At 46.0% G+C, this 13,135-nt stretch overlaps 1 protein-coding gene across 1 annotated transcript in view; it reads left to right on the top strand.

Moving 5' to 3' along the window:
- The window catches only part of MYO10 (myosin X), a 344,577-nt gene that overhangs the window by 276,303 nt on the left and 55,139 nt on the right, over positions 1 to 13,135 (top strand). The window contains 2 exon segments of the mRNA XM_042782436.1: positions 12,817 to 12,941; positions 13,037 to 13,132. Coding sequence (XP_042638370.1) covers positions 12,817 to 12,941; positions 13,037 to 13,132 — 221 coding nt within the window.

The following is a 13,135-nucleotide window of genomic DNA, read 5'->3' as shown; positions in this document are numbered from 1 at the left end:
GCACTTCCTCCAGGACAGATCTGTTAGTTCTTTTAGCAGTCCACGGTACTTTCAGCATTCTTCGCCAGCACCACAACTCAAAAGCATCAACTCTTCTTTAGTCTTCCTTGTTCATTGTCCAGCTCTCACATGCATACGAGGCAATTGGAAATATCATGGCTTGTGTCAGGCGCACCTTAGTCCTCAATACATATATATATGTATATATTCAGAAGGACGACGGGTCAATCTACTTCCATAGTGATACTGCCTTGGAAACCCAGGGAGGGGTTGCTATGAGTTGGGCCTGACTCGACGGCACATAACAACAACATATATATATACTGGGGAGGGCAGAGATGGTTTGGTGGTGGAATTCTCACCCACCATGCCAGAGATGGGGGTGCAATCCAGCCAGTGTACCTCAAGTGCCACCACCACCTTTCTGTCAGCAGAGGCTTGTATGTTGCTATGATGCTGGACAGGTCTTAGTGGCCCTTCCAGGCAAACTAGGAAAAAGTGTCTGATGATCTACTTTTAAAAAGCAGCCAGAGAAAACTCTCTGGATCACTACGATCCAGTCCCGTTCTGTGTGAAGCTGCCATAAATCAAGGCCAGCTCAAGGCAGCAAACAATGACAGCAAAATATGTGTTGTTACTAGGTGCCATCAAGACAGTTCCGACTCACAGTGACCCCGTGGGCTAGTGAGCACAACGGTGCCCGCTCCTGCACTGACCTCACAGTCATCATAAGGTCTGAGCCCATTGTTGGAGCCACTGCATCAGTCCATCTCGTTGAGGGTCTTCCTCTTTTTCGCTGGCCACGCAGCTGTCTTCCAAACTTCTTGGCATAGATGAGTCAGTACTCCAGTGATGCACCCATTTGTTGAAACATCTCAGTTGGTGTTCTGTCAGTTCCTGGAGCCTTGTTTTTCACTGGGCCCTCACTGCAGCTGGGATTTCTTCTTTCGAGTGTGTATAATAGACTATTTCTGCCCTGTTTGCCTTAATAGGGTGCTTATGAGATTTAATTAAGATGATGAGAATCCTTGGCAAGTAGGAGTCCAGATTTAAAGGTACTCTAGTGATGCAGCAGATAAGGCATTTGGCTGCTAACCAGAAGGTCAGCGGTTTAAACCCAGCAGTTGCTCCATGGAAGGAAGATGCGGCAACCTCCTTCCATAAAGATTTATAACCCATTTGGGGTTGCTGTGAGTCAGAATTAACATGATGGCAGTGAGTTTGGGTTTTTTGGTTTGTTATTTACTAATTCACTTTTAATTCAGAAAGGAGATTTCAGTTGTCGTCGTTGCTGTTGTGTGCCTCATAGGGTTTCCTAGGCTGTAATGTTTCCGGGGGAAGAGGCCAGGTCTTTTCTCCTTGGAAGCCACCGGGTGGATTCAGACACCAACCTCCGGTTGGTTAGCAGGCGAGCGCTTAACCACGGCACCACCAGGGCTCCTTTCCTTTCAGTATTGTATATTAAATGCCAGCTCCACTTTCAGCAAAGCCAGGAATCAACGGTACTGCTTTCTTTGACCCATACTTGTGGCAGGAGGGTCAGCCTCCTCAGAGGTGGTGCCTAGTGCCCAGAGGCAGTTAAAAGACCAGAAGCTTCCCACGGGGTTTCCTGAGCCAGCAGCGCCCTGGTGGCAGTCGGGTGGGGGTGGGGGCTGCGCCTGCACGCAGCGAGCAAAGAGGGAAGCCTACACCGTGTGTGACATTCTCACACGTAGCCACCGGAAGTGGGCCGAAGGTGGCGCAGCAGGTGTAAGGCCGGGTGTTAACAAGCAGGAAGCCAGAAAGGAAGAGAGAATGGAAGAAAGCAGCCCTCGGGCAGAACAGGGCTGATTCTTGTGACTCAGGGAAGTATTCAGCCAGATGTTAAGTTTCTGTGACTCTTGGCATTGGAAAGGAGTATGCAGCACAGCACAATGGTGGCTAAGATTCAAATACGGAAACATCCCACGGACACAATTGAAAAGAACATGCTTGTGCCGAACGTGTCCGAGCATTGACTGGGCAGTTCTGCGGGAAGCCAGAGAATGCAGACCCATTTGGGTCCGCTCCGTCTAGCTTTATTCCGAACACCGCCTCCCCCGTGGAACGCTTCAGCATCACCAAAGGCGCCAAGATGCTGGGTTCCAAAATACACGTACACTTACTAACCTAAGAATCGTTTATGGTGTCTTTTAAAACTCAATGTAAATTTGTAACATGAAATTTATAAAATATGAAGATAAAATGAAGAGCAGCAGTTTGTCCTGTCTACTCTATCTGTTCAGAGTCATCAGCCTCGTGAATTCACATTATTTGTATGAGTATTGTTTTGCATCTTAGAATAATAGATAAACAAAACAATCAAAATAAAAACACTGACAATATTCAGTTCCAACTCATAGTGACAGAGCAGGACAGAGGAGAAGTGCCCCACAGGGCTTCCAAGGCTGAGAATCTTTGCAGAAGCACACTGCCTCCTCTTTGTCCCAAGGAGCTGCTGGTGGGTTAGTAGCTGAGTGCTTTAACCACTATACCACCAGAGCCCCTTGAATAATCGATAATATGTAATAAAAGATAGACCATAGTAACATACTCTGGCAGTTCGTTTACATAAATCATGTTCTAGGCAGCAAACAAATGCCAGTAAAAGGGTCATTTTAAGCCCAGAGGTTCTTTCATCCTCTAAGACCTCAGGTACCAGAGGGTCATCCTAATTTTCTGAGGGAGCTCCATCCCGTGGAAATAAAACAGAAGCCACACGTGTACTTTGACATTTTCTTCCAATTGCCACATTGAAAAGTGTCAGACAAGTTCAGTGAGTTTTTAATAAAATCTTTTATTTAGCTCAGTACATCCAGCATGTTATAATTTTAACTTATAATGGTATAGTGCCTAAGGCACTTGACTGTTAACCAGAAGGCTGACGGTTCAAACCCACCAGCCACTCCTCAGAAGAAAGGTTGGGCAATCTACTTCCTTAGTGATACCGCCTCAGAAACCAAGGAAGGGTCGCTATGAGTCGGGTCCTACTCAACGGCACATAGCAACAACAATATAAAAATTATTAACGAGACACTTTACAGTTTTTCCCCATAGAGTCTTTGCAATCTGGTGTAAAGTTACACTGACAGCAAACTCACTTTGCACTCTTTGAATGTCTCTTAGTATCTAGTTCAGAAGTTGGCACACTTTTCCTATAAAGAGCAAGATAGTAAATCGGCTTTGCCATTGTTCTGGGAAGGCAGCTACAAACATGATGTGAATGAATGAGTATGGCTGTGTTCCAATAAAACTTTATTTACAGAAACAGGTCACAGAACGTGTTTGACTCTCAGGCTATAGTTTGCCAGCTCTTAATCTAAGTAATTGTCTCATTTGCATTTTAGTCCTCAGAAGTTTCTGTTTTGGCTTAAAGTTGGCCCACCAAGAGGTATTCTGAATTTCAGTCAGGGAAAAAATGCACAAGGAAATGAACTGCATTGTCAGCGAAGGCGTCCTTCTGAACTGCAGGAACACCTCCCCTCCCGAGCTTGCCTCTTCCAGGAAGAGCAGGGTAGCTAGTGGGTGAATGTTGGTGTCGGCCTCACATTGCCTGGGCTTGAATCCTGGCCTGAGCTTGGTGACCTGGGATGTTAGTTAACCTCTCTGTACCTCTGGTTATGCATCTGTGAAATGGGAATCGTAACAGTACCTACCCCATGTTGTTGTTAGTTGCTGCTGAGTCAAGTCCAACTTAGGGCAGCCCTTTGTATAACAGAAGGAAATGCTGCCTGGTCTTGCCCCATCTTCATGGCGTTTGCCATGTGTGAGTGCCTGCCAGCCTTGGGAGCCCACCTTCCCACGCTCCGTCAGGCAGTGTGCTGGTATAGTCCGTGTTGTTTTTATTAGCTAGTTTTCCATGTTGTGTTTTCATTAACTAGTTTTCAGAAGTCAATCACCAGGCCTTCCTCCCTAGTCGTCTCCATCTGGAACCTCCACCAAAACCTGTTCCCCACGGGTGACTCTGCTGGGATTGGAAACCTCCTGGGTGTGTGTTAAGCGCGCCTTTACTTTCTGGCACTACCAGACACTCTGGGCTCCTTGTGTCTGTTTCCTGTCCTAGTCCTGAATTAATCATTCTCCAGGGAGCCCAGGTTCCTTTTATTGGAGAACAGTATAGAGACCAAGGTCTGCTCACTAGCTGTGTCCCCTACTACTGGGGTGTTGTTTCCTGTGTGCCCGCTCACAGGACAGAGGGAATTAATACATATGGTTACTAATTTGTGTTCTGTGTCTAACCATAAATGTTTCTCTGTGGAACCAACTATATTTGCATCGAGTTAAACATGAGTTCTACTGACGTGTCCAATTATAATCCATTACGTTGTGGATCATTCTAAGCTTCTCTTACCTAGCTATACATTCCCACTCCACCAGGGAGAAACCTGGCTCCTCCCATGCACCATTCATGGATTTATTTTTGTATTTGTCCAGTTCCAGTTTCCATGTGTAGTAGTATCAGAATTGTTAACCCACAGCCCTGTGGGAAACAACTGTGGTGCATTGCTTTTGTGCAGTGTCTTGTGCTTCCAGCCTTACATACCCTGTTGTTATTTGGTGTGGGTTTTTTTTTTGGTGGGGGGATATGGATGAACAATTGTTCCAGCACCTTTCTCAATTGAATTGCCTTTGTTCCTTTGTGAAGTCAGTGAGTTATATTTGCATGGGTTAACATCCTTTTTGAACAACAGAAAAACATTTTTACTTCTCAAAGTTCTGTAATAGAGGCAAAAACTGTTTAATGGTAATTAAGCAAATACGTTAGAAACAGTTAGAAGCAGAACTAGTTTTACAATACAGTACAATAATGCACGTGTGTGGGGTGTGTTATGGACAGGTTATTGACTGAGTCCAGAAACTGAAAAAATTGATAATCTAACAGGGCATTGAGATGGATATACATAATGGATCTACAGAAATACGTGACATAAGGAGAAGCCTGCTCGGGTCCCATTACAATGTGAATATGTGTGTCGGCAACCCAGGACCACAGATGGCGTCGGTCAGGACATCGGGAGCAGTTCTGGGGAGGAGGGAGCCTTTGAGAGACACCTAAAAGGTCCATCAGACTCAACAGTAGAGGTGTTGGGGGAGCGTTTTAGGTGGAGAGATTTACATCAGCTAGCTGAAGACACTCGACGGCACATAACAACAATAACAACAACAGCTGAAGACAGGAAGTGAGGGTTTTTGTCAAGAAACAACCCGAGTTATATATCATCTCAACAAACTACGTTAAACTAAAACATAGAGATTTACTTCCACCACCGTCTGGCAGTTTGTCCTACCATGGTGGTTTGTGTGATGCTGGAAGCTATACCACTGGTATTTCGAATGCCAACAGGGTCACCATGTTTCTTCGGAGCTTCCAGACTAAGACAAACGTGGCGATTTACTTCTGAAAATTAGCCAGTGAAAACCCTATGGATCACAGAATATTGTCCAGGACTTCGACTTGGTTACTTTGGGCGTGTCATTGAAGGGACATGTCGCTGGAGAAGGACTTTACTTTGTTGGGTGAAGTGGAGGGAAGCCCTGGGTGAGATGGACTAACACAATAGTCACAACACAGCAGCCATCCTGAAGAGTGTTCTGTCCTGTTCCACATGGAGTCGCCATGAATTGGAGCCGGCTCGACAGCATATTGACAGGGAAAGTAGATTAGAGGCGTGTTGTAGGGCCTTGAATGTAAGATTGAAGCTTTCATCCTAACTTGGTGCGTGCTGGAAGTCTGTCTGTCGGGTACAGTACAACAACCAAAGCTGTGCCTTAGGGAGGTTTACTGTGTGTATTAGTGTTTGTGTAAGTGATCTTCAGTCACATTTTTCCATTTGCATTTAGCCAAGGTTTGTGTGGATCTGGGGTTAACTGCCACATCTTGTAGCTTTCATGTCCTTAGGGTTCCCCTGCTTAGGATGATAACTGTACTCAGTCCCGGGAGGGGACTGGTTTGCAGGCTGTACTTGGTTGAGTTGAGCGAGAAATTTCTATACTGGACAGTCTGACCTCCAGGACTGGCTCACAGCTCAACTTTTGCAAGTCACGTGGCTTCTTGTTCCTCACTGGGGTGGGGCGGGGAGGCTCCCTGTTCTCCAGGGGAAAGGTGACAACGAGCTGGTGGGCAATGGCTGTGTAGAATAAGAAGCCCAGCGGGCAGTGACCGGTGCAGGTCCTTTGTCGCTGGTTCCATTGGTGTTGGTTTGCTGCGTGTTCAGGGTCAGGAAAGTCACACTGCTGCTTTGGGAGCCGTGCTGATGAAACTGTTCAGCGTGCTGCGCTGCGTCTCCGGTAATACCAAGGACTCCTGGTGGTGGCATTGTGGGTAAAGCGTTGGGCTGCTAACCAAAAGGTTGGCTATTTGAACCTCCCAGCCATCGTGTGGGAGAAAGATGATGGCATCTTCTTCCATGAAGATTTACAGCCTTGGAAAGCCTGTGGGGCATTTCTACTCTGTCTTACAGGCTTGCTATGAGTCCGAACCTTCTCAGTGGCAGTGGGTTGGTTTTGTTTTGATTGTTTGGTGTAGAAAATAAAGTGAGGGGCCTAGCAGAGTCCTCGCTGTTAATTAGTAAGAGGCAGGGACGTCCAATCCTAAGACTTTCACAGCCAATACACAACTAGAAATGATACTCCACTCAAAAAAAAAAAAAAAAAAAATTCACTGCCATCAAGTCGGAACTGACTCATAGCAACCCCTCCTTGGGTTTCCAAGGCGGTATCACTATGGAAGTAGATTGACCAACCTTCCTTCCGAGGAGTGGTTGATGGGTTTGAACTACTAGCCTTCTGGTTAGCAGTCAAATGCCTTAGGTACTATGCTACCAGAGCTCCTGATACTCCACTAGTGTGATGTTATTGACTTGTGGTAAGCTCTTATGGAGTCTTTAACTTGAGGAGGGGTTCTCAGATGTAAGATTTGTTTCAGTTGAATAGGGTGGAGGTATATGCCATAATGGTAATACAAAGACAGATATACCTCATGGAGTGTATCCTCTCTGTAAGGTTAGAAAAGGTGGGGTTGGTTGGTTTGTGTTTCAGTTAAATAGGGGAGGTATATGCCGTAATGGTAGCACACATACAGCTGTATCTGCTGTTGGAATCCTCTCTGTGTAAGGTTAACCGCACCATCCCCATTGTTAGTCACAGGTCAGGCCGTTGTGATCCACAGGGTTTTCACTGGCTGATTTTCAGAAGTAAATTGCCAGGACTTTCTTCCTAGTCTGTCTTAATCTGGAAGCTCTGCTGAAACCTGTTCAGCATGATAGGAACCCACAAACCCCCACTGACAGATGGGTGGTGGTTGTTCATAGGTGCGTTGGCTGGGAGTTGAACTCAGAGCTCTTGCATAGAGGGCGAGAATTCTCCCCTTGCACCACCACTGACCTCGAGCCTTGCACATAAAAGCAAAACCCCTTGGTGTAGAGTCTATTCCCAACTCATAGCAAACCTTACCAGCCACTCTGTGGGACAAAGGTGCAGCAGTTCCACTCTGTCCTCTAGGGGCACTGGGATTAGTTGCAGATTGTTTTTGTTGTTGTTATGTGCCGTCAAGTCGGACCCGACTCATGGCGACCCCTCCTTGGGTTTCCGAGGTGGTATCACTACGGAAGGAGATTGCCCAACCTTCCTTGTGATAGTTGCAGATAGTAGCTGTTTAATAAATACTCAGTAACTGGAAAAAGACCACACTGCGGTGTCTTAATTGCCCTGGTTTGTGGCTGTTACTTCCAAAATCCAGCCTATTTGTCGTCATCAGAACTTCGCCGTTAGTGCCCTCCAGGACGTCTTTGTGGGCATGGACTCCAGTTCTGGAAAACTAGTTACTGGCGGACCACCGCAGTGCACGCGTGGAGTTTTGAAATGCAAAAAAAGTGCTTTCAAGTTGTTACTCGTCCCGGCTCCAGCTGTGCCATCTTTGAACATTAACTTCTCCAGAAAAGGACGTGGAAACTAAAAACAGAACCACCCATGGAAATACAGGTGGCTGCCCCCTGGTGTTGCCCAGGGCAACAGTCAGCCTACGGACACCCCCACCCCACCCCACCCCCACCCCTGGTTAAATTACTGTGAAGGGACAGAAATACAATCTCACCAGGAGCCTGCAGGGAGCAACCCTGGCCCTCTCCTCCCCGCCCTGGGCTGAATCAAGTCCTACAACCACACCACACTAATTAGCCCGAGAGTGGAAAGGGTTGCCATGGTAACCAAGCACTTTTAAAGCACAGGAATGGTGTTCATTATTGTTCACTGTCTTTAGCTGTGGGGAAAAGGTCAGTGTGGCAGTTGTTTTCCATATGAATTTTGGCCTGAATCACCGCACTGAACGTGGAGTGTCCTAGGAGAGGCTGGAGGATGGTGAGTGTCACCGGACTTTCTGGACCGGCATCTGCCTCAGTAATAATATCTTTTAGGGCGTTTTCATAACTCTACTGCTGAGCTGACGAGTTGTATGGACTTTGTTAAATAGGGCACGAAAGAAAATAAGGATGGAAAAAGTGGGGCCGAGAGCTAGAGGCAGGCATTTCATTTAAAGGACGGGAGCATCAGACGGTTACAGATGAAGTGGGATTGCTCTAGTGGAATTTGATAAAGTTAAGTCTTACACTTGCATTCAGTGTTTGATGTTAGCTCCCTGTTTCTCTTTGTAGATTGCTAATGGTCAGCTTATGTTTCCAAGTAAATACAGCAGAAGCGTTTTAATAAAATCCCTTCAGAAGAGTTTGTGCTCGCCTGCTCACCCATCCCCGGCTTTTTAATCCTGAAAATGGTAAAAGAGGACCTGAGGGTCGTTCTGCTTTCACGTGTCTGTCCTTCTGTCACGTTACTAAGTGCAGTTCAAGTAACTGACTGAAAATCCAAGCCTAACAGTTCTCTGGGCTTGTGCCCTCGTTTGTTGGCTAGAATGCTGCAGAATAAGACAACTTGAGTCCAGCGCCAAAAAAACTTATAAGAACGGTCAGTCCGCTAGGAATGAATAAATCTGAAGGGACATTTGCAGGTGTTCTTTATCTTTGCTGTTTCAAAAGCAGGGAGGGGAGCGTGCCTGTAAGCCTGGTTTTGTGTTAATGACTTCAGTGGAAGATCGAGTCTTAGAGATCACAGGTTAAGCCCCCCACACCATTTGTTCTTTTTTATCCTTAGAACGACTTATATCTTGTGCCCCTATTTTTCAGTTACTTCATCCTCTGCTCTGTACTTTATCCACTGTTCTGTACAATAACAAAATGCAAAACAAGTAAAGGGATTGGGTGATTGGATTTAAAGAAAACCACTGCCCAGAAAGTTGTAAATGGCCTGCTTTTCCTCCTTACCCTGCCAAGCTCCTGTGTCTGCTCTGCCAGTTTGTTGGGCAGCTGATCAGATGAGAGAGTGCATTGCAGAGCAAGTCCTGGCTTGGCTTTGCTCTGTCTTTACGGAGATTCACGTGGTAGTCTGCATGTCTTGGGCTCCCTTTATTTGGAGGTAACCGTGTTGAGCTCTCAGTTATAATGGGATATTGGACTAGGAATTGGACAGATTGAGAGCCTTTTGTGTTTTCTCCTCTCCCCACTCACCAGCTCACATGTGTGGTGTTATTGTTGAAAAGTTACTAAAAACAAAATCAACTCTTAGCCCAGAAAACATCCCCACAAAGATAGGAGAGAACGGAATGCACCTCAGAAGTGCAAGGATCCCCTAGCAAGAAGGGAATGTCAACAGTGTTACCGCTGAGAGGCCACAGCTGGACACATTCTGTTTCCAAGATAATACTGTTAACTTTCTCCTATCTTTATGGCTGGAGGGAGGGCCGCCTGGGGGAAGGCTGATCTCCTTCCTCAAAATATGAAAGTAGGGCAAATTCACTGAAGTTACTTCTCAAAGAGGGGGCTGCCAGACAGGCAAGCAGGCAGCTTAGTTTGCATACCTTTTAAAGGGAAAGAAAACGTTTGCAACAACAAGTATCTAAACAAAAAAAACAAACTCAGTGCCATCCATAGATCCCGACTCCTAGCAACCCCTCCTTGTGTTTCTGAGGCAGTATCACTATGGAAGTGGATTGCCCAACCTTCCTTCCGAAGACTGGCTGGTGTGTTTGAACCGCCAGCCTTCTGGTTAGCAGTCAAATACCTTAGGCACTGTGCTACCAGAGCTCCCAACAAATACTTAAGTGACTGTAAATTTTTCTTTACACCACAGGAGTTTAGATCCTTTATTTCAGCTTCTGTTTCTCTTGAGTTTGTGTGTGTGTCTGTCTGCGTGTCTGTCTCCAGCCCTAACCTGGGCCCTGACTATATCCTGTTAGCTAAATTAATGCTTTTATTTGGAAGTGTAGAAGAAAAGAAATAAAAGTGGTATTTGTATGACACTTGAGAGTCTTTGGAGAAAATAAATCTTAAAATGGCGATAGGTTTATGATATTTGGGAGAGAGAAATTTAAGCACTGATTAATGTCAATATGAACATGTTTGGTATTTTTAAAGATGTGATGCGGGCATTGTGGTTCTATCAAAGAGTGACCCATCTGGGAATGATTGTAGCTGAGGTGGTGTGATGTCCCCTTGTCGAGACCCCACCTGAGTGTGTGACGGACGGGGACTGCCCTGGGGGGGTTTCTGGACTGTCGCCTCTATGGAAGGCAGTCATCAGGACTTCTCTCCCACGGAGCAGCCAAGGCATACACACCAAGCCCCTGACCACTGCTCAGCAGCTGAGTGCTTCACCACTGTGCCACCAGGGCTCCTTTACATGATGTCAAGGACTTGAGAATGTACAGTGAGAGTCGGTGCTTCTGGAGGACTGACTCGGGTTATGGTGATGGAAAAGTCATTTTGATTAAGGGTAAGGTTGCATGGCCAATTACAGGGATTGATGTCAATGTCATCCACCTATAAAAAGTTGAACTGGCAAAAGCTGGGATGATAGGTCATTTATAACAACAGAAGGAATGGCTGCTGTGGCTGCTTATGTACGGACACCTGACGGGATCTTGTTCCTTAGTTTGGAGATTGAGGGTCATGGTTTCATGGGTGCGACAGATTACCCAATCAGCAAGGTAAATACTTACTAATGTGTAGGGAATGATTTTGCGTGGGTTTCACCACATCTCTGATCTGTCTCTGATCTTTCTATGGTTAGTGGGTTTGAACCGCTAACCTTTGGGTCTGCAGCTGAGTGCTTTGACCACTGTGCCACCAGGGCTCTCTATATCTACAGTGAGAGATGGGGGTAAATGGACTCCTAGTTAGGGCAGGATTGGCCAGGTGGATGCAGAGTAAACTAGGTAAGTGGTATATAATAATAATAGCAACTGCAAAGATGAGAGAGGATACCCAGCGGGGAGTGAGTTTTTATGGTCCTGTGGGAGGACCAGCTTGGAAAGAGGGGAGAATGGTTGCACCCTTAGACGATGTCATCAGCGTCTCAGAATTGTACACGTAGAAACTGTTAGTGTTGGTCCTGCTACGTATATTCTCAATAACAAAAGTAAAATAAACACAGGCACACTCTTCGTTTAACAACATGGGTAGGTACCAAAGACCAGGCCGTTATGCGAAAATTGGTGTTATGCAAAAATGGCTCATACCCACATCAGATTGCAAAATGAAGACTGACTGTGTCGTTATGTAACTGCCAAATTGCTGAGAATCAAGGTTCAGCCAGGATGACACATACCCCTAACCATTACAGCCGGGCTTATCTTGCTTCCTGCCTTGGCATTCGTTACTGTCAGACGTATCATTAATGCAAAAATAGCCAGCGTGTGGATCTTTTTCCACTGTCATAAATGCGGCGTGTGGATCTTTTTCCACTGTCATAAATGCAAAATGTTGAATAATGAGATAGTTGATAGTGAGGAGTGTGTGTGTATGTATACATACGTTTCCAGCCTTGGAAAGCCTATAGGGACGTTCTGCTCTGTCCTGTAGGATAGCTAGGAGTTGGAATCAACTCAGTGGCAATGGGTTTGGTTTCTGGACTATGTGTTTGTATATGTGTATGTACATAATACCTATATATATACCCAGCTGCTCTGCAGAAGGAAGCCTAGGCAGTCTGCTTCTTAAAGATTTACCGCCTCGGAAACCGAAAGGGGTTATTATCAGTTGGGATCGGCTTGATAGCAGTGAGTCTTGAGTGATGTATAATAACGTCTGTATACCAAAACCAAACTCACTGCCATTTAGTTGGATCTGACTCATGGTTTCCGAGTATCACTAGTATCACTACAGAAGTAGATTGCCCAATCTTGCTTCTGAGGAGTGGCTGGTGGGTTTGAACCGCCAGCCTTTGGTTAGCAGTCAAATGCCTTAGGCACTATGCCACCAGAGCTCCTAATATAAGTATAATACATAGTAAATATAAATACACATAAGCACACACATATACATACACATACAGTCCAGAAACCAAACCCATTGCCATTGGGTTGATTCTAACTCATAGAGATCCTATAGGACAGAGCAGAATGTCCCTATAGGCTTTGCAAGGCTGTAAATCTTGACTTGGCCGACTACCACATCTTTCTCTGTGGCTGGTGGGTTTGAACCCACAGTTGAGTGCTTTGACTGCTGTGCCACTAGGGGTCCTCTATATCTACAGTGAGAGAGGGAGTAAATGGACTCCTAGTTAGGGCAGGATTGGCAAGGTGGATGCTGAGTAAACTAGGTAAGTGATACATAGTGGTTTATTTCCTATTCTGTGTTTTTGTGTGTATGTTTAAAATTCTGGTATGTGTGCGTGCAGACACACACAAGGGAAACAACGGTGGTGGCAGCCTTGTTAACTTTCTCTCCTTACTTACCTTTTTATGTGTTTCAGATGCCAGACCAGTTTGACCAGGCAGTTGTGCTCAACCAGCTGCGGTACTCTGGGATGCTAGAGACGGTGAGGATCCGCAAGGCAGGGTACGCCGTCCGAAGACCCTTTCAGGACTTCTACAAAAGGCAAGCGGGACATGACTGGATCCTCATTCTTTCCAAGGGGATTAGGTAAATCGAGAGTCACAGCCCAGGTGACAGTGTGCGGACTTGTGTTGCAGGTATAAAGTGCTGATGAGAAACCTGGTGCAGCCCGAGGACATCCGAGGAAAGTGCACCGCCCTGCTGCAGCTCTACGACGCCTCCAACAGCGAGTGGCA

Source organism: Orycteropus afer, unplaced genomic scaffold (assembly GCF_000298275.1).
Source record: "Orycteropus afer afer isolate SDZICR_OR568_19922 unplaced genomic scaffold, OryAfe1.0 scaffold00317, whole genome shotgun sequence".
Taxonomy (NCBI): Eukaryota; Metazoa; Chordata; class Mammalia; order Tubulidentata; family Orycteropodidae; genus Orycteropus; species Orycteropus afer.
This window is presented reverse-complemented; position numbering and strand designations above follow the sequence as displayed.